Here is a 21636-nt window from a genome sequence, read left to right as displayed (position 1 = left end):
CAAGGAGACAAAAAACAGCACTCAAGGTATATTGCAAAAGTGTATTTGAAAAAAAGCAGGCACATATAAATCCAACGTTTCGGTCCTGTATAGGACCTTCCTCAGGTCCGAAAACGTTGGATTTATATGTGCCTGCTTTTTTTCAAATACACTTTTGCAATATACCTTGAGTGCTGTTTTTTGTCTCCTTGGTGGGACACCTGGTTTCCTGTTATTTTTGTTGAACAAGCACCTATTTCTTTGGAGCCTTTGAAGTGCCTGCTGTTATCTTTATATATATATATATATACACATACACCACACATATATATATACAGGCAGTCCTCGGTTATCCGACACAATGTGTTACTCAAAATGGCGTTGGATAGCGAAACACGTTTTCCCATAGGAACACTGTTTAAATGAAAGGTTCCGTTCCTGAAGGCATTTTTAACACTAAAATACACCAATTTTTTTACGCAGGCAACAAGATATGCAGCACACACATAAATTATATAGTGTATATACTGGATTATATATATAATATAACATAATAATTAATATAGTATAATATAATATTATATAGTATAATATAATATTATATAAATGCTCTTACGACGCTTTGCAACGTTGTTTATGTGTGTATATATATATATATATACACATAAACAACGTTGCAAAGCGTCGTAAGAGCGTTGGATAAGCGTTGGCGTTGTAAAAATGAACATAGGTATGCATTGCATAGCGTTGGATAAGCCATTCGTTGTAAAACGAAGCGTTGTAAAACGAGGACTGCCAGTATATATATACACCACACATATATACACACCACACATACACCACACATATATACACCACATATATATATATATATATACACCACACACATATATATACACCACACATACATATATACACCACATATATATATATATATATATATATATATATATATATATATATATATATATATACACCACACCACACATACACCACACATATATATATACATCACACATACACCACACATACATATACACCACATATATATATATATATATATATATATATATATACACCACACACATATATATACACCACACATACACCACACACATATATATATACACCACACATATATATATATACACCACACATACATATATACACCACACATACATATATACACCACACATATATATATATATACCACACATATATATATATATACACCACACATATATATATATAACCACACATATATATATATATATATATATATATATACACCACACATATATATATATAACACACACCTCTGTGCTGCCTGTCTGGTGGCTCCAACACAGTAGTAAAAATGCCAGCTGCAGCCCCATTGGATGAGAACGGTCACGTGACCGCTCCTCCTCTCCCCCAAGCGGCAAAATTTCAAACTTGCCTGTCTCTTCACGCATCAGCAAGCATGCTGAGGCTGAAACTATAGCCGCGCATCTGTTCAGCGTGGCTCAGCCCGCCTCAGCGACGCTAATTTTACTATGTCCTAGGCCTAATACACGTGACAATCATATAAATAAAAAATAATATAAATAACACATAAAGGGGAGAAGTGCTTCAGACATAAAAGTAATACCTATGTAAGAAGACCTTACAATCTAATTGGTTGGTATGAAGAACGTACTGAGCCAGTAGGAAGGTGTTCTGGTAAGTGCATCTACAAGGGGCCAAGGTTTAAGTATGAAGTGTAAATCATCAGCCATGAGCTTTTCATATGCTTCCTTAAGCAGGGGTTTGAAGTGGGTCTTAAAGGTGGATAGAGAGGGTGCTAGTCGGATATTGAGGGGCATTCCTGAGGTGTGGGGCAGTCAATGAGAAAAGTTTAAAGCGGGAGAGGGCTTTAGATACAAAAGGGGTAGAGAGAAGACATCCTTGAGCAGAACGCAAGAGTCGAAATGGTGTATAGTGAGAAATTAGGGCTGAGATGGAGAGGAGGAGCAGAAGAGTGTAAAGCTTTAAAAGTGAGGAGGATAATTTAGTGGCAGGAAGGCCTTACTGCAGGGTAAGTAGGACTCTTAGACAGTGGTTTAAGCTGTAACTGCAGTGGTTTATTCTTACAATAACAACTAAACATTTGACACACTGTCCCTTTAAGAAAACCAAACCATAAAATAAAAACCTACTCCTCTTTAGGAGACCAACTACACAGCAGGTCCCTCTCTAGTTGGCTGGCAAACTAAGCTGGTTGCCAGCCCAAAACACACTCATGTTTAGAGATATAATATACGACAATAACAAAGTCCTTATCTAATTGTGTGAACTCGGTCTCAGGAGAGTCCAGGAAAATTCCTCTGGATACAGCAACCTTAACAGGACAGCTCTGCTCCCTCAGCAGTCTATGGAACGCTGGTTCCTTGAAGTCAAGCCCTACATCCAGTAGGCTTGTTAAGATTCAGGAAAAGTCTCTTCCTGGGTGTGATTCCAAGCTGGTCCACACAGCCTGGCTTCCTGCAGTCCTAGGTGCCAGAGCAACCAGGGTCCTTCATGGTTGGGAGAAGTCTCTACCCTCCCGGCAAAAAACAAACTCTCTCTGTAGTATTAAAATAAAATAAAAGCAACTTCATTAGGCAATGAAGCGGCAAAACCAGAGTGCCTGGTTTATTGGGTGTAGAGGGGGGGTGAAGGGGGTAGTTGCCCCAGTGTGGGTGGTTAGGCCTACTGGGAAGGTTGTGGGTGGGGTTAACCCCTTTGTTACCTTAGTGGTAGTAACCGCTATGGAAATGAAAGGGTTAACCCCTCCCGCTACCCACCCAGTAGGCCTAAACACCCACCCTGGGGCAACTACCCCCTCTGCCCCCAATAAACATTACCATACAAACACTAATACAACCCCCCCCCCCACCACCACCACCACCAACACATACAGTACAGTATTGGGCAAAATCCCTATGATCCATATCTGGATAATAGCTCATTTGCCCATTAAAAAATAAAACCTAACCAAAACATGACCCAGCCAGCATATAGCAAATTAAAGTTGTACTTACCCCTGCCAGGATGAAGGCCATCCTCATCTCCCTCGTCCTCCTCTTCTTCAGTGGGCACTGACAGTAAAATTAAAAAACTAACTACTGGCCACTAACCCCTTAATTACCGTAATGGTTATTATCCACTATGGTAATTAAGGAGTTAACCCCCCCTCCTGCTACCCACCCGGGACACCTAACCACCCTCCCCAGGACAACTACACCCAACTCCTCTACCCATTGATTGGCACTGTGGTACACCAATGAATGGGCAAGCTACAAATAAAAAAACAAGCAGCAAATAAAATACATTACTGTACATTTCAATTGAACAAAAATGCCCATAAACTAATTGATTGGAACAGTGGTACACCATGCCGATAATATGAGCATGGTTTGCCACTATGACAGTCAATGGGCAACCTAAAAAAAAAATCACAATTAAATAAAATACAATCAGTGTTTTTCTTACTTTTGCTGTCTTCACCCTCCGAATCCTACTCCAGCAGCAACCTCTTGATCCACGATGCAATGCTCCTCAACAGCCGATGGTCCTCCGGTAAGTTTTATTTTCTTCTTTCTTTTCTTCTTTCTTTTCTTCTGTACTGTAAAATCCAATGCGGCAGATGTTGTCCTGTCGTCTTCTTGGGGTCAAATGAGACAGGACAGGCCTTATATAAGGCCTGTGATGCCACATTTGAGTGGCAAATGGTACACCCTCAATCACATTGGCTGGTGTACCATGTGACTGGTTCCCTTTGTTTTAAAGGATGTAACATCATCAAAGGGGGGGAATCCAGCCAATCATTAAGGATATGCTGCCCTCCCTTTAAGACAATGTCACCAGAAAAAAATGGCTGCCATCACATGGTACTCCAACCAATCAGATTGGGGATGTACCATGTAAGGCCTCACATGGTACACCCTCAATCTGATTGGTTGGAGTACCATGTGATGGCAGCCATTTTTTAAAAGGATGTGACGTCCCTTCCTTTAAGATGATGTCACATCCTTTAAAAAACGGGATTTTGCCATGGCTGGCACAGACAGATTTCCCAGGGGTAAGTACCACAGCAATATTCCAATGATAGCAACAAATGCGTTCTCCTTTGAGGGCAGTGAGATACGACAACACATAGCGACGGACAGGTAGGCAGACGTCAGACGACAGTCCCGACCACACTCAGGGTAGAGATATACAGGGCACAAGCAGAAACCCACCGGGATAAAGATGGAATAAGACACCACAGGAACCCAAGACGGATCCAAAAAGCCACAGCGGTCGACATCATACCTCGCACAAAGACTCCTCATGCCCACCCCCCCCCCTCCTCCCCCTTTCCCCCAGGCCCTATGTAATGTATGTCTGGTGTGTCGCGTCTAATGTGTTGTTAGGTAATTCCCAATGTTCGTCACGTTAAAATACTGTGTTCATTGTTCTATTAGGAAAAGAAACGTGTACTCTACAATCGGTTGTGATATACTGTATGCTTGAAAACACCAATAAAAATTGAAGTTGAAAAAAAAAAACGGGATTTTGCCCATTATTGTACTGTATGGGTTGGGGGGGGGCTTGTATTAGTGTTTGTATTGTAATGTTTATTTTGGATAGAGATGGGGGAGGGGTAGTTGTCCCAGGGTGGGTGGTTAGACTTAACCCTTTTATTACCATAGGGGTTACAACCGCTTAAGGTGGTTAACCCCTCCCTCAACCATCCCGGTAGGCCTAACCACCCACCCTGGGGCAACTACCCCTTTCACCCACTCCCTCTACCCCCAATAAACTAGGCACTCTGGTTTAACCCCTTAATTCACTTAGCCGCTAGCAGTGGGGCCTGTTACTCAGGAAACAGGGGGTTCCCGGACTTCAAATTAATGTTGTTCAGCTCCGGAGACCCCTTGCTACAATAATATGTTATTAAAATATAAGCCCTACGATCGCCTGTTAGAGGAGCGCAGGGAGAGTGACTGATTCAGCCTATTCTTTCTGCGCGTCTCTTACAGACAGGAGCAGCCTGGTAGGATTCACATGGTGCGAGTCCCATTCAAATGCAGGGACCCCCAGTGTCTTAATCCGATGGGTCATTAAGTCTGTTATGGACTGAGCCATGGCGTGTTGCCAAGAACTCAAGAATTTCCCCCAAACGCTGGTGCCATAAGGAAAGACTGCATTTGTAATTAGCTCGACCTGCATATAGCCTCTCCAGGGGAGGTTAACCGCCTGCATGCTGGAGCATACTCTGCAAGCTCTTTCCAACCAGCTCAGACAGTGACTCCATCACTATTTATATATATATATAGATATAGATATATATAAGATCACTTGTGAGCACATTCACATGTCTTAGACAGGTCTGCAACCCTGCCTTTTCACCTAGTATACAGTGCATCCACTGCAGCAAGGGATTCTGGGAAATGACATGCAAATGAGCACACCATGTCACCTTTTGCCTGAAATCCATATTTACATGGAACTCTTATAAGCTAATGCTCACTGTTAACACAGCTTTTAAGCACAGCATAGGATTATATGCAAAGCCAGAGAAACAACTCACAGACATGTTTCAACCTTTATGGGTCTCATCAATGTAGAAAATAGCTGAAGCGCTCAAATGCAGGTATATTGATCCAAAATAAGCCAAACCACTAAACCAGGGTACTAACAATTGATATAGTACCTAATGTGTAATAGTGTGGGTACTATCCTCCTGAAGACAGGTGGTACATGGTACAAGCCTGTGACGATAGCTTCCACAGGCTTATTAATATTACACAAAAATAATTGGGTTTGAACTGAACGAGGCTTAAGATATAATAAATTGTATTTATTCCTTAGAATAAAGGTGAACACAACAGATAATACAGTAACAAACAAGAAGTACACTTACTTAAGGGTTGGGGAATGAGAAGTATGATGTAGCATTTCTTTCAGCAGTGAGGAAATCATTCAGGTGATATCAGGTAACCATATCAGCAAACGAAGACAAAGGATATATGGGTGGACAGCCGTTTATAAACCATTCTCCTTCTATTCTTAACCTTAAGCACAGGGGATTGGTTTACAATTACCTCCAGCCACTCACTAACGTGGGAAAGCATTCTGACCCATGCCCCCTGCTAGTTGGCACATGGGCAGTAGAACTCTGGGGGTCTCATTTCTGAAGCCCCACATTTACGTCAGGAATGCCAGAAAGTCTACTATTTGGAGTTCTGGCAGGAAAACCTTTGTTGAAAGGTGTTAACTGGAACACTTAAGACCTGCCCTGGTTTGGGCTTCGGATAAACAGTGAGGGTGATAAAACTCTTTGAACAGCACTTAAATCCTAGACATAGCGGCGTCCCCAGGGCCATCTGCTACCTTATGGCCCAAAAGAATTTCCTTTTGAACTTATCCCTACCTTAGGATACACTATTAAGCATAAAACATAAACGTATTAAAATATCCGGTTCCGTTAGGTTTAGCAGGTCCAAACTTCCCAGTTCGCATTGCCAGAACTGGGACACCATATGGTCAAAAAAGCGACTTGCTACGACCTAAGAAACCGGAGTTACACAAATGCACATTAAATCATTTTAATACAAAAATCTCCATTGAAAAAGAAATCTCAGCTTTTCACTAAATCCCCATTGAAAACAACGGGCAGCTCCGCCATAGACTTTCAATGGTAAATCGCCGCCATTGAAGTCAATGGGGGTTTTCTGCCATTGAAGTCTATGGGAAAAGTCCCGAACTTCAAGGGGGTCCATACTCCGTCGGGTTGGTCCAAGCGGGTCAAGGATGGTTCTGCAGCGATGCCGGAGCAGTGGCTACAGATACCCCAAACCCTGATCCGCTGAACCCTCCGGAACCGGAGATATGGATTCCTAAAATTCAGCATTTCTCACTTAGTCATTTTTCTGAGCCGTTTCTGCCGCCGCCGGCAAAGCCTATGGCGCGACCCGCTCTATGTGGTTCGACCCTTATCGGGGGTCCAGGATTCGGGGACCCGGTGGTGGTCGAGTGGGGGGACGCTTAGGAACTAGGGGCAAAAAGAATTTTATCCCTAGGTGCCCTAAAACAGTTTATTTCCCCGCTAATTGACGTTGAACTTGACCCAGTGATTTTAGCTCTTTTGAAGGACATTGTATCCGCTTTGCGGTTTGCGGTCTGGACGGCAGCCAACTAGGTTACCTCGAGGCATCTCCATTGAAGTCAATGAGCCCATTGACTTTCAATGGAAAACCGCCGCTCTTCCTCTCGGACGCCACCTGCTGGTCACTACAGGAAACAGGACTAAAACAGCACAAATTCCTATTGAAATGCATTGAGCCCTAATGGCGGCCAATGGGGATCTGCAAAATGGTGTCCGAAAAGGCGGGAAACTTACACAAAGAGCTATAATCATTAAAGAATTATTAACCCTTGTGCTCCCGGATGGATTCTAGTGTGTGTGTGATGCAAACACTGAGTAACCAGACATTACAATGGAACAGGGGAAAATACATTTACATGTCATAACAAGGGTTACATCACATTTCTGGACCTCAGCCCAGTTAACCCCTTGTCTCCCTGGTGCGGTCAGGGGTGGCCAAATGGGGTGCAACCCCTTTAATACCGGGCCACCCCCTCTCTCCCTCTACAAAGCCCACTTACCATCAGTCTCATTGGCAGGTTCCCCTGGAAAATATGCAAATACTCACATCCTGGTAGGGTAGGTAGGCAGGCTGTGCAGCTACTAAATGCAATACAGGGAAAAAGGAGACCAAAAGCACACCAGCACAAACGGAGCAGGAAGGACCCAAAACGAAAAATAATTAAAAGGGCACTTTAATGTGACAAAAGACCCATCCAACGCGTTCGAAACACGTTGGATGGGTCTTTTGTCATATTAAAGTGCCCTTTTAATTATTTTTCGTTTTGGGTCCTTCCTGCTCCGTTTGTGCTGGTGCGCTTTTGGTCTCCTTTTTCCCTGGGTCTCATCAATGTAAGATTGGTTGTACTGGCTTTGCAATTTTCAAGGCTGTAGAATTTACCATACACATTTTACGTTATGGTGGGTGAAAAAGGCGACAAGTAACCTCCACCGTACAGCATATAGCAAATAATAAAATCACGTGTGAGCACATTCTCATGCCTTTCACCATTATCACCTAGCATATAGTGCTTCCACTGCAGCAAGGAATTCTGGGAAATGACATGCAAATGAGCACACAGTGTCACCTTTTGCCTGAAATCCATTTTTACATGGAACTCTCTCTCTCTAGATATATATACATACATATATATACATATATATATATATATATAACTATATATATACACAGTGCTGTGTGTGTGTGTGTGTGTGTGTGTATATATATATATATATATATATATATATATATATATATATATATATATATATATATATATATGGTTGGTAAGAACAGGCACTCCCAGTTTGTAGTACAAACATTTTAAACTCACTGCAGAGCCTTTCTGCAGACAAAACGTTGTCATATGTTATACATAAGCTTTTTTGCATTTTTGTACTAATGACCTGGCGTGCCTGTTCAAACCAGCCAATATTATTACTATAATTGAATTAGGAAGTCACTGACCAACAGAGCTAAAAACAGACAGACTTGCATCAATTGGTGCAATCTCGGCAGCCTTGAGGTGGCGAGAAAACATTTGCAATTTTTTCCGACCCAGTTTTGCATTTTGGACTTTGCTGAGGTATTAGAAAACCTGTGAATTGCCAGCATGTGCATGATTGAGATACTTTGGTCTTATTGCACAAGTTTGCAGAGCAAGAATGAAATCGCTTTAAAAAAGCCTTTCTTGCATGATTTAGACATATGAAAGGGACATACGAACGTCGACATGCTAATCCAGGCGAAAGGGGCTTTTTTTTGCACACATATGCACTTATCGTAGCTACTAATATAGACCCCTAAGTGTTTATGTGATCAGTTAGTGCCTAAAGCTAACACGTTTATACAGTGCCTCTCGTGTCCTGTGTGTCAATAACCAGAAGACGAAATTTTTACATTTTGCCATGCCTGAAATAATTCACCGAACCCAGTTAGAAACTCTTGATAGAAGTTGTATAACAAGTTGTGAAGGCAAAACAAGTATAGCTAATTGAAGAAGTGAGTGTATTAAGAACATCTTCCAAGGGGCTTATTCTATATCAGCCAAAATGACCCATCTGGCCTTTTTTGACCAAAATACCACATTCACTTCAGTGAGGATCTTCCTCCCTAAACAGTCCGAGCTGCGAGTTCAGTGGATATAGAATAAGACCCCAAGACTGTACTTACCACAATTTATAGAATCAAAATATATATTTATTTTCTGCCACAGAAGATGCCAAGCGAGTGACACTACTGTATTAATGTCTTGAGCTAACACGCTTAGAATATACCACACTCGTGATAAAAAAAGGATTATTTTTAACTTCTCCAATGCATACCCAATGAGACACGACCTAAGACATATTCTTACTGGTGATTGCTGTCCAGTGGAAAGGGATCCAGAGAAGTGTAAAACAAGACTTCTAAAAGTACACCACTAAAAATGAAATGCTAAATCTGGCTTAAGCCTTAGGCTTAAACCTCCGGGCCTTAGGCCTCAGGTCATAGAGAAAAATCTTCACTGTAACCAGAAACACACCCTACAGAAACGAGGAGGATGCAGGTGACCATATGATAGAAATCAGTAGATATAAAAGATAGATATATTTTTAAATATATGATGGAAGAAGAAATACAGAATTTGAAAACAATAAAAAGAAAGAAGGAAAAAGATGACAGAAGTAAAAGAAAAGTCAGGAGTATGGTCTACCAAACTAGCTGTATATACATTCTTGCAGCTGTATGGTTAAACAAGCATTTGTCTTGCAAATTAGAAAATAAAAATCTGAAATATAGTAGTTTGCATTAATGGAAAGGAGACGGTCAAAAATGTTCACCTCGGCATGAATACCAAACCGGCACATCCAAGCCACAATGATGTAGCATGTAAGAGTTCAGTGGGCTGTTTTGTTGGGAGTTGGTATTTAAAAAATCCTCTGATACACATAATATAAATATTGATAGAAAACATGTTACCAATGTTACAGAATTACCAATGTTTCTCTGCCACTGAGACTGCCAACTATATGTGGCTAAATCCACCTGTTATTGACTATAATAACCTACCAATACAAACAGGGAGTTAGAAAGAGTAACACTGATGTATAATTGTGATAAATCAGCTGTGTTGTAAAACGTTTGCAAATGTGTCTTAAAGGAGCATTGCCTTTAAAAAAACAAATAATAATTCCCCTAGGTGGGAAGCAGGTGGTCTCCGGAGCGGAAACGTGTTCATTTCAGCTCTGTGAACCCCCTGCTTCTTAAGATACTTACCTCTGTAGGTCATGCTTGTAATCTCCTGGATGTTTAAAAGTCCTTCTTCACGTGGGCCGATTCCCACCTAGTACAAAAAAAAAGGTGGAAAGATACCTTTTCAGCACAGTCAGAATGAATATATTATGCATATACTGTAACATGCTAAGGGGAAATGTGAGAAAGTTCTTCTTCACACAAAGGGTATATACCAAATACAAAAGAAAACGGAGGATCTAATATGGTCTGAGGGTTTACAGCAGATAAGACAATGGGTAGACTAGGTGAGCGAAGCGGTTCTTATCTGCTATGTTTCTATATGGCACACAATTAGATGATTATTAATAATAAATTAACTTGTAATATTAAGTCAAATGTTTGCTGTCAATAAGCAGCATTTCCAACTAGTAAGCCCTTAACCCAGGGGCGGAACTAGTCACTGGTGGGCCCCAGTGCAAGTAAAAAGAAAGGCCTCTCCCCGTTTGCCCTACCTGTGGAGTGGGTTCTTACATGGCGGATGAGGGAAACCACCCAAGCGGTGATTGCGGGAGTTGAGCCCAACTTCTGGTGGGGTTTAACTTCCATGTTAGGACCACCTGAGGGGTTTTCCCACCGCTGTGTAAGGCCCCCGGGAGGGTGTGTGGAGAGAGTGGGGCCTTTAGAAATGGCGGAACACTGTTCCGGCTGCTGAAATAAGTGCTGTAACATCGTTCCGGCACGTGGAGGATGGACCCCTAAAAGTGGTGGGCCTGTTCGGCTGCTCATATGGTAGTTCTGTCATTCCTTATCCTTTATCCTTGCCATTAGCAGCCTTAAATTCTCTGGATTTCACAGAAGAGAAAATCTTCCAGTATGCGACATTTTCCCAACTCTGGTTCAACTACAACTTGTAAGGAAATAAATATCAGCAAAGTCCATTAGTATCAGCCCTGCTGCTTAGGCCTCGGTCCCGCTGCGCTCGGTGGCGCGGGCGGCCACACGCGAGTTCCCCACCAGCAGGGGAATCCTGCGGAGCTGGTCCCCCCTTGCTGCACAGCTTACTACACGCTGTGGCGTGTCAGCCGCTATAGGATACAAGAGAATGGTGATCCCTAGCGTTGACGCGTCACGTGGTGTGGCTGTGAGCCAATGGGGAGGGGAGGCTTCGGGAGGAGGAGATGCTTCGGGTAGCGGGGAGGAGTGTGGAGTGAAAGCAGCGTGAGTGCCTGTCTGTGTGTGCCTGAGTGCGTGAGTGCCTGCCTCTGTCTGTGTGTGTGTGTGTGTGTCTGAGTGCGTGAGTGCCTGTCTGTGTGTGTGTCTGAGTGCGTGCGTACCTGTCTGTGTGTGTGTATGTGTGTGCCTGAGTGCGTGAGTGCCTGCCTCTGTCTGTGTGTGTGTGTTGCTTTACTTACCCGAGCCGTGGAGGGAGGGGGGGGGAGAGTAGCGGGTCCCTCCGCTCAAGCCACGCCCCCCCTCCCGCTCAAGCCTCCTACTCCCGCCCACCTCCCGCTCCGGCTCCCGCTCCCTACAGACCGCATATCGCGGTCTGTGTATGTCAGCGCCCCGCCTGTCTGCAGTGCGAGCGCGCTGACTCTGGGAGCGGGGCCTTAGCCTTATGCTTGTTCATCAAGTGACAGATTAAGTGAAGGAATGTGTTTTTAACTGGAGATTTTGACTAAATCTGCATGAAAATGTTACCTCAGAGATTCTCCACTCCAGTCCTCAAGACCCCCCCCAACAGATCAGGTTTTAAGGATATCCCAGCTTCAGCACAGGTGGCTCAATCAGTGGCTCAGTTGAAGAGGGTCTTGTTGGGGGGTCTTGAGGACTGGAGTGGAGAACCCTTGAGTTACCTTACTATAGACTTCTATTAACATTTCAGGTCTTTGGAGAAAAACCCACCCCTCAGGAAGATCTTTGCTTCCTTGATATTGCTTTTGATGACATTCCAGAAGGATATTACAAAAAAACTGAGGTAACAAAATGAACTTTTATGTTACCCTTTTAAAAAAAATCAAACTGTATACTAGTTATTATCGTATTTCTTCATGGTGGATATAAGATCATGTGCTTTGTCCCTTTTTTTACACCATTATCCTAAAGCACTATTGTATAATATAAATCTGATAGGGGCCATTACTGAACACACTGCATGTCCATTACCAGCCAGTAATGGCCCTCAGAATGGCATCTTATGTAAAACAATGCAGAGTACAAATATACAGACAGCCAAAACAGAAACCTTCTATCTAATTACAGTGATACATTAATCAACCAGTATTATAATAGCACAAGTTTTTTGGGGTGTGCGTGCCACTTTTCAATTTGGCATTACGTATTTCTTTTTCACAAACCCCTGTCCCATTTTTCCTGTAGGACCTCAGAATTTTCCATTCAGAGAAGACCGGTCGTGGACCATTAATGGAGAATTGGAGAGACATTTCACAGCCCATTATGTGCTCCTATAAATTAGTGGCAACCAAATTTGAGGTTTACGGCTTCCAATCAAGAGTTGAAAGCTTTGTCCACAAGGTAAGTCCTATATTTTAGTGCAATACATTGTACTGCATTTCCATTGTTTTGTACACTTTCACTCGTGGTGTTTATACATTGACGTCACTTTCTGTTAATTGGAAGAAAGTAGATACATTGATCACAAATTAAAAAGGGGGATAATGTAAAACAAAATACTAGCATTGTATTCTAGAATTGTATATTCAATCAAATAATGTAAAAATGTGATGCATAGAGCCAGTCACTAAACAGAGCTAAATTGGGTTTAATAATAGAGTGAGCTGAAGCACATATTTCCCCAGATTTCCAATATAATCACTGTCAGTAGAAATTACTTGTGCTATGAAGTTGATTTAAATATAGTTATTACAAACTATGATAGTAACGGTCTCTGAAGTTAGCCATTAAACAGTATAGACCAGGAGTGGGAAACTCCAGTCCTCCAGGGCCACCAACAGGTCAGGTTTTAATTACATCCCTGCTTCAGCCAGATGGCTCTATCAGCCACTTGTGCTGATGCAGGGATAGCCTTAAAACCTGACCTGTTGGTGGCCCTGGAGGATGGGAGTTGCCCACCTAGTTGGTTAGGCGGGAGAGAGTCTACCCTACTTTTGTCTTAATTTTCTTTATAAGAATCAGCCTTTACACATTTTGATTAAACATGTTTTGAGGCAAACTGCACTGAGCCCTCCCTTAGATAGAGCTGTAAAATCAGAACTGAATAAATCTGCTGCTTATATTTATTTTAGCATTGTAGATGCTACGCCAAACACACAGAACTTTACAATATGACTGTAATATAGTTAGCAGGTAGTGTATAGCACTAGATACCTGACAACTAACTCCAAGATGCCAATGACCCTTTAGGGATGTCTGGTTTCACCTTGACTTGTCATTCTGGGATTTGATGGCATTCATTGGCACGCATATTAACTCGGCACAATATGAAATGTATCATATGCTTTCCATTTTGTATAACTATGGATCATGAATGGGAAGACTGGTCTCTGATGTTCTGAGATATAGATTATCTGAAGCAGTGAATTAGAAAACACAAATTATTTCAGGTTCTATGGAAGTCAAATATACATGTGGATGCTCCATTTTGCTCTGCCATGTTTTGTGTTCCGATTTTCGCGATAAACGTATCTTCTGTGCTAGGCTTTCTTTCTCTGTATTTCAACTTGGGGTCACTAGGTCATGATTTATTGACTGGGATTTAACATGAAATAAAAGAAAACACGTGAAATGTGACATTAATATATTCCCTTCATATTCCTTTATTATATCGTAATTACTATTGAAAACCTTATCAATATTTAGGATTGAAATCAGCATACACTGTGGTAGTAGTAGATGAGATAGATCTCATATAAAAGATAAGTCCTCAAGCAAACAAATGAAGCCAGAAGTTACATGAGACTAAAAATGTCATAGCATGCCATGTCTGAAATCACCATACATTCATGTTAGCATGTTGGATAAGTCAACATAAAGTTCCTACATCACAAACCATGGAAGCAATCACTGGGGGGGTTTCCTTTTAATTTTTCAGAACATCAAAGACATTTTACTTGCGGGACACAGACAGGCTGTGGCTTGGATGGACGAATGGTTTGGTAAGTGAGGTTTTACCTTTATTTGGAGACTTTTAGCAAAAACCTCATTCAGTGATTAAAATGTAAAAGTCAAACGTGGCATGAAATGTGCTCTATAAAGTCTGAGACGAGAGGTAAATGAATCTTTCTGTGCATTACATAGTCTTGTGTTCGTGTGCGTTTAGGTCACCTTATGACATTTGGTTCATTTGGGAAACTTGGCTAGTTTTCTCACATTCACCCCTTGAGTGCCACAGCCACTCCTGCGATCACGAGTCGTCTTCCGTTTCCTCAGCCGGCTACAGCACGTTCGGAACTCCACAGGAGCGCAGAGCGCGATCTCCCCTAGAGAAGGAAAGCCCATGGTGTAGCCCCTTGCGTGTCCATGATGTGGTGGATATGTCATGGGGCATCCAAAGGATGATACAGCACTGATCTGTCCGGTGAAAGCTCGTGCAAACGTGCAATGTTCCTTAAATTGCAAAAAATAGTAGCAAACTGGGTCACACTCATACTTCTACATTTCTGTGTTAATCTCAGGCATGTCATTGGAAGATGTACGGAGGTTTGAGAAGAAGCTTCAGGAGGAAACAAACGGCAAAGTAAATTCTCAGAAAACTCCTGCAGGTGAGCTATTTGCTGAAGGGGGGTTGAGCGTTATAATAAAATACAAGGAAGTCAAAGTCTTAAGAAAATAAAGTGAAGGAAAGGTTCTGAGATGTGTGGACCTGCCGAGATCCGCTTCCCCGCTGCTCCGATCAAACTTTTTTTTTTAAAAAAAGATTGAAAATGCCAACACCATTTAGATCCAATTTTTGGTCCCAAAAATCCTAGAGCAATGGCCCAAATTGTTCATAATTTGCATTTTGCTTTTTTCAAGGGGCGAAATAGCATCCCCATGACTAAAGAATTAAAATGAAAGTGGAAAGTGCGATCGAATGTTCGAAATCGAGAGCAATTGAAATGAATGGGATCAAAGCAAACCTGTTCGCCAACCTGAAAAGGGGGAAACTTGCACAGTTCGCAAACACGTGCAAAAAGTTTGCGCATCTCCAGTTCTGACTTCAAAAGCACACAAACAAATAAAAAGTGTGTTATCATGTCTTAAAACACGTGCTCAACTGCAGTCCTCAAGACCCCCAAACAGATCAGGTTTTGATGATATCCCAACTTCAGCACAGGTGGGTCAGTCTTCAACTGAGCCACTGATTGAGCCACCTGTGCTGAAGCTGAGATATCCTTAAAACCTGATCTGTTGGGGGATCTTTAGGACTGGAGTTGAGCACCCCTGACTTAAGACACAAATTTAAAGGATCATACATCAATTCTATTTTTTTTTTTCAGCAATCAAACTTTACTGAAATATCCCATTATCTAGTGAGATGATAAAATACTCACACAAGTGAACAAAACCATACGTGCATTTTTTCTAGGTTCTGTCCCTACATTTTAATTGGCAATGTGTACGTATTCTGTAAACATAGAAAGAGCCAATAAAACTAGAGAAGGAAAGAAAGCTGAGGGTATCTGAAAGAGGGACACAAAACTAATGCGAGGGATAAAAGGAAAGGGAGTAAGGGAAAGCAGATATACAAAGTGTGTGGATGAGAGATAATGGGTGATAAGGACAATGCCAGTCTCATTTTGCAAACATGAAATTTTTTTGCACAAGATTCAAAAAAACGAGTAGTTATTGATCAATGAGATTAATAAAATATTATAGAACTGATATCACATAATTGTAATTATTCTATATAATGAAAGTGCTAAATATTTCCAGCCCGGGGAGTTACTGAGAACAATTTATTGCCTTTTAGGTAAAATCACCTGCTACAGGGGAGAATCCCCCTTTCCGTAATCTGGGTTTCCTCCCCATCACACCCTCCTTTCTCTTAAGGCTTCCTCTGTGGTTCTAGCCAAGGTCATATTAAAAATGTCCAGCTTCACGTTCGATAGATGAACTCTGTAATCTCGGTACAAGCCTGTGGAATTCTTACCAATCTTACTATGCCTAATTGCTAGCTCCCCTTTACCAATCATGAATTTAGTTATTACACAATTTACTCCCTCCCTGTTCCTAGCAAACGCTTTCTATTACCTGGCTTCCTCCGATGGCCTTTTTGGGACTATGTCAGACCATAAATTTTTTTGTGGTTTTAGCATAGCCTTTATGCTGTCTAAGTCCCTTTTCATGTGTCCGATTAGGTGAGATGTCCTCGTGTAGCCCAGATCATTCCCACCATTGTATAAGACCCCACCGTGTTGTGAGCCAATGAAGTTCTGGCAGTAGGTATTTCAATTTTAGTCTCCAAGGTTCCACGACACCTTATCTGAATTCTGCTGCTGTCACAACCTACATTTATCCTGCATGGTCTTCTCAGTGCTCTTCTGATGGCTCAAAACACGAACGAGTGAATGTGCAGTTGTCGTGTGTTATTATCTTCTAGATGACACAACAGCAGAGATGAGAATTTAGGCATTAATCTATATATGTATATGGTTATATTGCGTGTTCATCCAGGAAAACTCTAATGTAGCCTTTCAACCTTGCCAATTCCCATCTACCTATTCTTTTTTATTGCTTTTCCAGGTATGCCATTCATAGCAGCTACTGTTGCTGCCACTAATACAGAACAGATAGGTTTCGAAAAAATGAATTTTTCCCCCTCTGTGGCTTGAAGTTTCTGTAAATATTCACCATTACTACAGAGCATATGTGACCCATTTCTTTTATAGCCCTATATAGGATACACCAAAGCCGTCTGTAGCTGCAGCATCTATGAATGGACATAACTGCATATTATTCTGCCTTCCTTCCATCCAAAATGACCTTTCACTAAAATGTTTAGAACCTTTCCCCACACCCTTAGGTAATTCCTTGGGTTGTTAACAGCTCCTATCCTGTGGTGCCCTTTCTTTATACCTGCTGTTGCTTTCTCAAGCCTACTACAAAATGCCTTCTTCATCCGCAGTATCTTGCATGCAAAACTAAAGCTCCCAAGTATATATTTATTTTATTATTATAATAATTACATGGTGAATCAAAATGTCCTTTAAAGAGGCAACCCAAGCAGGCAATCATTTTTTTTTTTTAACATAGGATTTAAGCAGGGGGTCTCCAGAGCATACCCCCTTCTTCTCTACATACTTACCTCCATAGGGGGGGTTCTGTTACGCTAGCAGAGATCAAGTAATGGTGGCTTTTCAAAGCTGCTTCATCCTGCGGACCTATAGGAAGCTGTGACGTTATCTGGAGTGGCTTCTTATTGGCCCATGTGACACGGAGCTATAAAAAGCAGAGAGATACCGGCACCCCATCCAGAAGTAAGTATCTTGGGAAGCAGGGTGTTACTGGAGCTGAAATGAATGGGTTTCAGCGCCAGAGACCCCCTGCTTCAATCCTATGATCTAATAAAACATATTTAAAAAAAAAACACATTTGCCCGCTCGGATTGCTCCTTTAAAAAAAGGCATTTTAAAAATCATTCAAAACAAGAAGACATGGTCCTGTGCACAATATTCTGACACCAAAGAGCTTATAATCAAATTCTCAGTAGGCAGACACTTAACGAATGATCGCAGGTCCTGTGGGCAGAATAATAGCTAATTTCCCGCATCTTATCTATAGCTCTTTAAACCCCTCATTACCCTGAGGGGTTCTGATATTGGGATAGTAGGGGAGGGCTGCACCTCTCCAAGAATCCCCAAAAATGCTGATGTCGCCTGAGAGGTACATGCCACTCTCCCAACCTTTCCCCCCCAGCTGTGCCTCTGCATTGCCTTGTTTGCATTACGGTGCTAACATCCTGCATCCCCAGCCGGCTCGGGTGCATCTTTATATTCAGCCGCAATATACCTCTGCAGGGGGCGGCTGCCGGTTACCTTCCATTGAATACAGGAGCAGCTTTACTCAATATTCTGTTCCTGTTTGAAACAGAAGTTGTCAGAGGTCCTTGTTTTAAAAAAATTAAAAGAAATCATGTCCGTTGTAGGTTAAGAGCAATTCATACAATATTGGTTTTTTTTTTAATAATAAATCTGTTCTGCATTATTAGATAATATTTATTACCTATAATTTTTTTAATTCCACTCTTAATGCCATTTTTTTAATTAATTTTAATATACTGAGCATCCTTTGATTTCTATACCAGGCTTTAGCACACTTTCCCAGCAGTTCAAGATCTTTTTAACACTTTCCTGTTTTGTGATAATTTGTTGCCAATATTCCCAGCAGTTTGAGCTGCAAACTTTAGCAATAGATAATGTTACCTTAGTAATATAATAATACATTGTAGCTGCTGAATTACACTAAAGGATTGATTTGAAACTGAAAGGCTGCCATTTAGTGAACCCTGGGAAGCAGAATTTTGCTGATGGATCACGTTCCTTTCCTATTTAACTGCATAATAATTTTTCAGTCTGAAAATGATGCTATATTTCTCTTTGCTGCAGATTCAAAGAGTGAGACTTTACTGAACATCAGCAGCGGAAAACATTCTATTAACCGCTCAACCTCTTGGAATAATGGAAGTGAGTCTGGTTCCTACGCAGCAACCAATGGGTGTGCAGATGTTAAGCAACGGCCCAGATTACCTTCCGCCCCTGAATAGTCCTCTGCTTTTGGAAGAGGTGAAGTTTTGACATTTGGAACAGGACATCATGTGTAAAAGGTCCTACGTTTGTTACTGTGATCTTCAGAACAAAGGATTTAATATGTTCTTGATGAAATGGCACGGCCAATGAGATTTCCATCGCTGTTTACCTTCTGCAATGTAAAGTTAGCTTTAAAAGAGAACTGAGATTACTAAAAAGACTTGAAATTGTCAATGTACAAATACATTTGCAGCGCACAACAGCATCAGGTGCAATTATTTTAATGTTTTGAGGCGAATTGTAACTACATATTGGGTTGATTTTTATCATTGAAATTGCTCCACTGAGAGCAATTTCTTGAAACGCAGTTGGAGGTACCTATGAGAGGCAAGCACTAGATTGTAATGCCTTTAAAGAAGAAGTTTGGGAGACTTGAAAGAATGACAAAAAAGTTGGCACTGGGGCATAGGCATCTGAATTCAACTGCCCGACTTAGAAAACTTGACACCTTAAAAGTCAATCTGCTCTGTGAAGTCAGCAATTTCCTTCACTTCATGGTCAAAGGGTATTTAAGAAACACAAAGCTTTTATTGTTTGGATTTTTAGGACTATAGAGTCAATGTTTATATTAATGTTTTTTAGGTTATACACGTCATTATAAACACAATATTGTATTTGCTCTCTGAGAACATATCTAAAGTAACAGCTGTTTCATTTTAGTGTTATGTGGTAAAGGGAAACTGCCATGCAGCCAATGAATCACCCTTCTCAAGCAACTCATTTGCTATATTTGTTCAGTCTTTTCCTTCCAGAAAAACAGAGCACCTGACTAATGAATTACAATCCTCTTTTATTGAAATACGATTGCTAAAATCCCCATTCATGTCTATCCATTCCGGTGGAAGTATCATTTGGGGAAGTTCTCACACCTTTGCTCCACCCAATTGTATATATGTATATACTTATGCTATCCTATATTTTTAAGTACAAAATGCACCTAAAATTAACCTTAACCATCACATTGTTTCTGGGTCCTGTACATCATTTGAAAAATATTGCATTGTTTTTCAACTCCTTTGCATCATATACTTTGTACTAACTAATTTGTTTGAATGGCTGACAAATTCCCAGAGTCTAAAGTGATCTGCGTACAGGATGTCTCCCCTAACATGTGGTTATGGTGGTGGCGAGTAGTTTCCTTCTCCTACTGTAGATAAATCTATTTGTTACTGCTAATGCTGTGACTCCGTCTGAGCCACAAATTGACAGAGCAGAAAAAGTATAACAGTATCAATAAGGTAAAAAAAAGAACAGCTGTTATCTGGCCAATGTTCAATTCGCCTGCCAGATAACTCAAGTCAGAATAAGAGCCTTTTAGGGTCAGCAGACTCAATCCAACTATGGAAAGAGATGGCTTTTCAGCAAAGCTTACAACTGAGAAACCTTCCAATGAGAAAAATCTATATTGGACGTAATGAAAATATGAAGACAAATGGGGATTATGAAAACTGTGTTTACTGGAGTAAAGCTAAAAAAGGGTAATACTGTGATAAACACAGAGGCTTCCTTAAAGCCCCAACCGTTGGATGATATGTTTTATCATTAGAGTTCTCAATGGTGACCAGCAAGCCAATCATAGTGAGGCACCTAAAATGTGAGACACGTGAAGGAACTGGCAGCCATTTTTACATTATAGGTAAGCCCAAAGGATAAAATACAAGCATAGGGAGATTTCAGAAGGGTTGTGCCCATCCGTTCAGTTTGTGAAAAAAAAATGTAAAGGAGATTTGCTGCTGTCAGCACTGGACAGGCCATGTGTAGTTATCACAAAGCAATCATTTAAGAAATGCCCCCAAATCTCATAGAGTTGACTGCTCTGTTTTTCCTGGGAAGAGAAACCAAAACAAGAAGCAACTACCTCTTCCATAACACAGCTTATTTTGTATTAGCTTTGTTTTTTAGGCCTTTGTATAAATAAAGAGATCCTCTTATTGAAGATTTTGAGTTGTGCCTATACTTCTAACAGAATTTCCCAACACACAGAAGAAGGCAGCCATCAAACAAACATGCTCGGGAAATATCTTTTTGAAGTCAAATACAGTGAAAACAAAGAAGGATTTCTGAAAAACAAGAGCACACATGGTATCATTTGTAAGGCAGAATTACACTGGGACAATAAAGACATGTCTAAATCCTTCAATTCATGTTGATGGTGCATCAAATGCAAGGTACATGTTTCCCCCAGACAGTTATAGCACTTATGAGAAGTCAACTGCCAGTCACATATTGCTGAGATAGAGATGTTAATGACCGTACTGCTGCCACAGATCTAACCTGTAATGCATTGCCCCAATCATTAAGTCCCATGCAACCAGTATATATATATCTATAGATATATATATATATATATATATATATATATTTTTTTTTTATATATGTATGTAACCCCTTTGTCTGGCTCTTAAGGAGTTTGGAGGAGTTGACTATATATACTGTAGATGGCTTGTCTCGGTCTCTCATACCTTGTCAGGGTGCTGGATCCGAGCAGGCTGGGCGTAGATATGCTGATGGAATAATGAAGGGTGCCAGGAACTTTTATAGTA

The 21636-nt window shown here is 41.1% G+C and overlaps 1 protein-coding gene across 1 annotated transcript in view; it reads left to right on the top strand.

The window, feature by feature from the left end:
* Positions 1-21029, top strand: part of LOC142497494 (cytoplasmic phosphatidylinositol transfer protein 1-like) — a 66100-nt gene extending 45071 nt beyond the window's left edge. Inside the window, exons 6-10 of the mRNA XM_075605347.1 lie at positions 12211-12303; positions 12705-12860; positions 14398-14461; positions 14981-15067; positions 18893-21029. Coding sequence (XP_075461462.1) covers positions 12211-12303; positions 12705-12860; positions 14398-14461; positions 14981-15067; positions 18893-19050 — 558 coding nt within the window. The 3' untranslated portion in view covers positions 19051-21029. The remainder of the gene's footprint in view (positions 1-12210; positions 12304-12704; positions 12861-14397; positions 14462-14980; positions 15068-18892) is intronic.
* Positions 21030-21636: the final 607 nt, after the last annotated feature.

This window comes from Ascaphus truei, chromosome 6 (assembly GCF_040206685.1).
Source record: "Ascaphus truei isolate aAscTru1 chromosome 6, aAscTru1.hap1, whole genome shotgun sequence".
Taxonomy (NCBI): domain Eukaryota; kingdom Metazoa; phylum Chordata; class Amphibia; order Anura; family Ascaphidae; genus Ascaphus; species Ascaphus truei.
The sequence above is the reverse complement of the archived record's forward strand: the minus strand, read 5'-3'. Positions and strand labels throughout refer to the sequence as shown.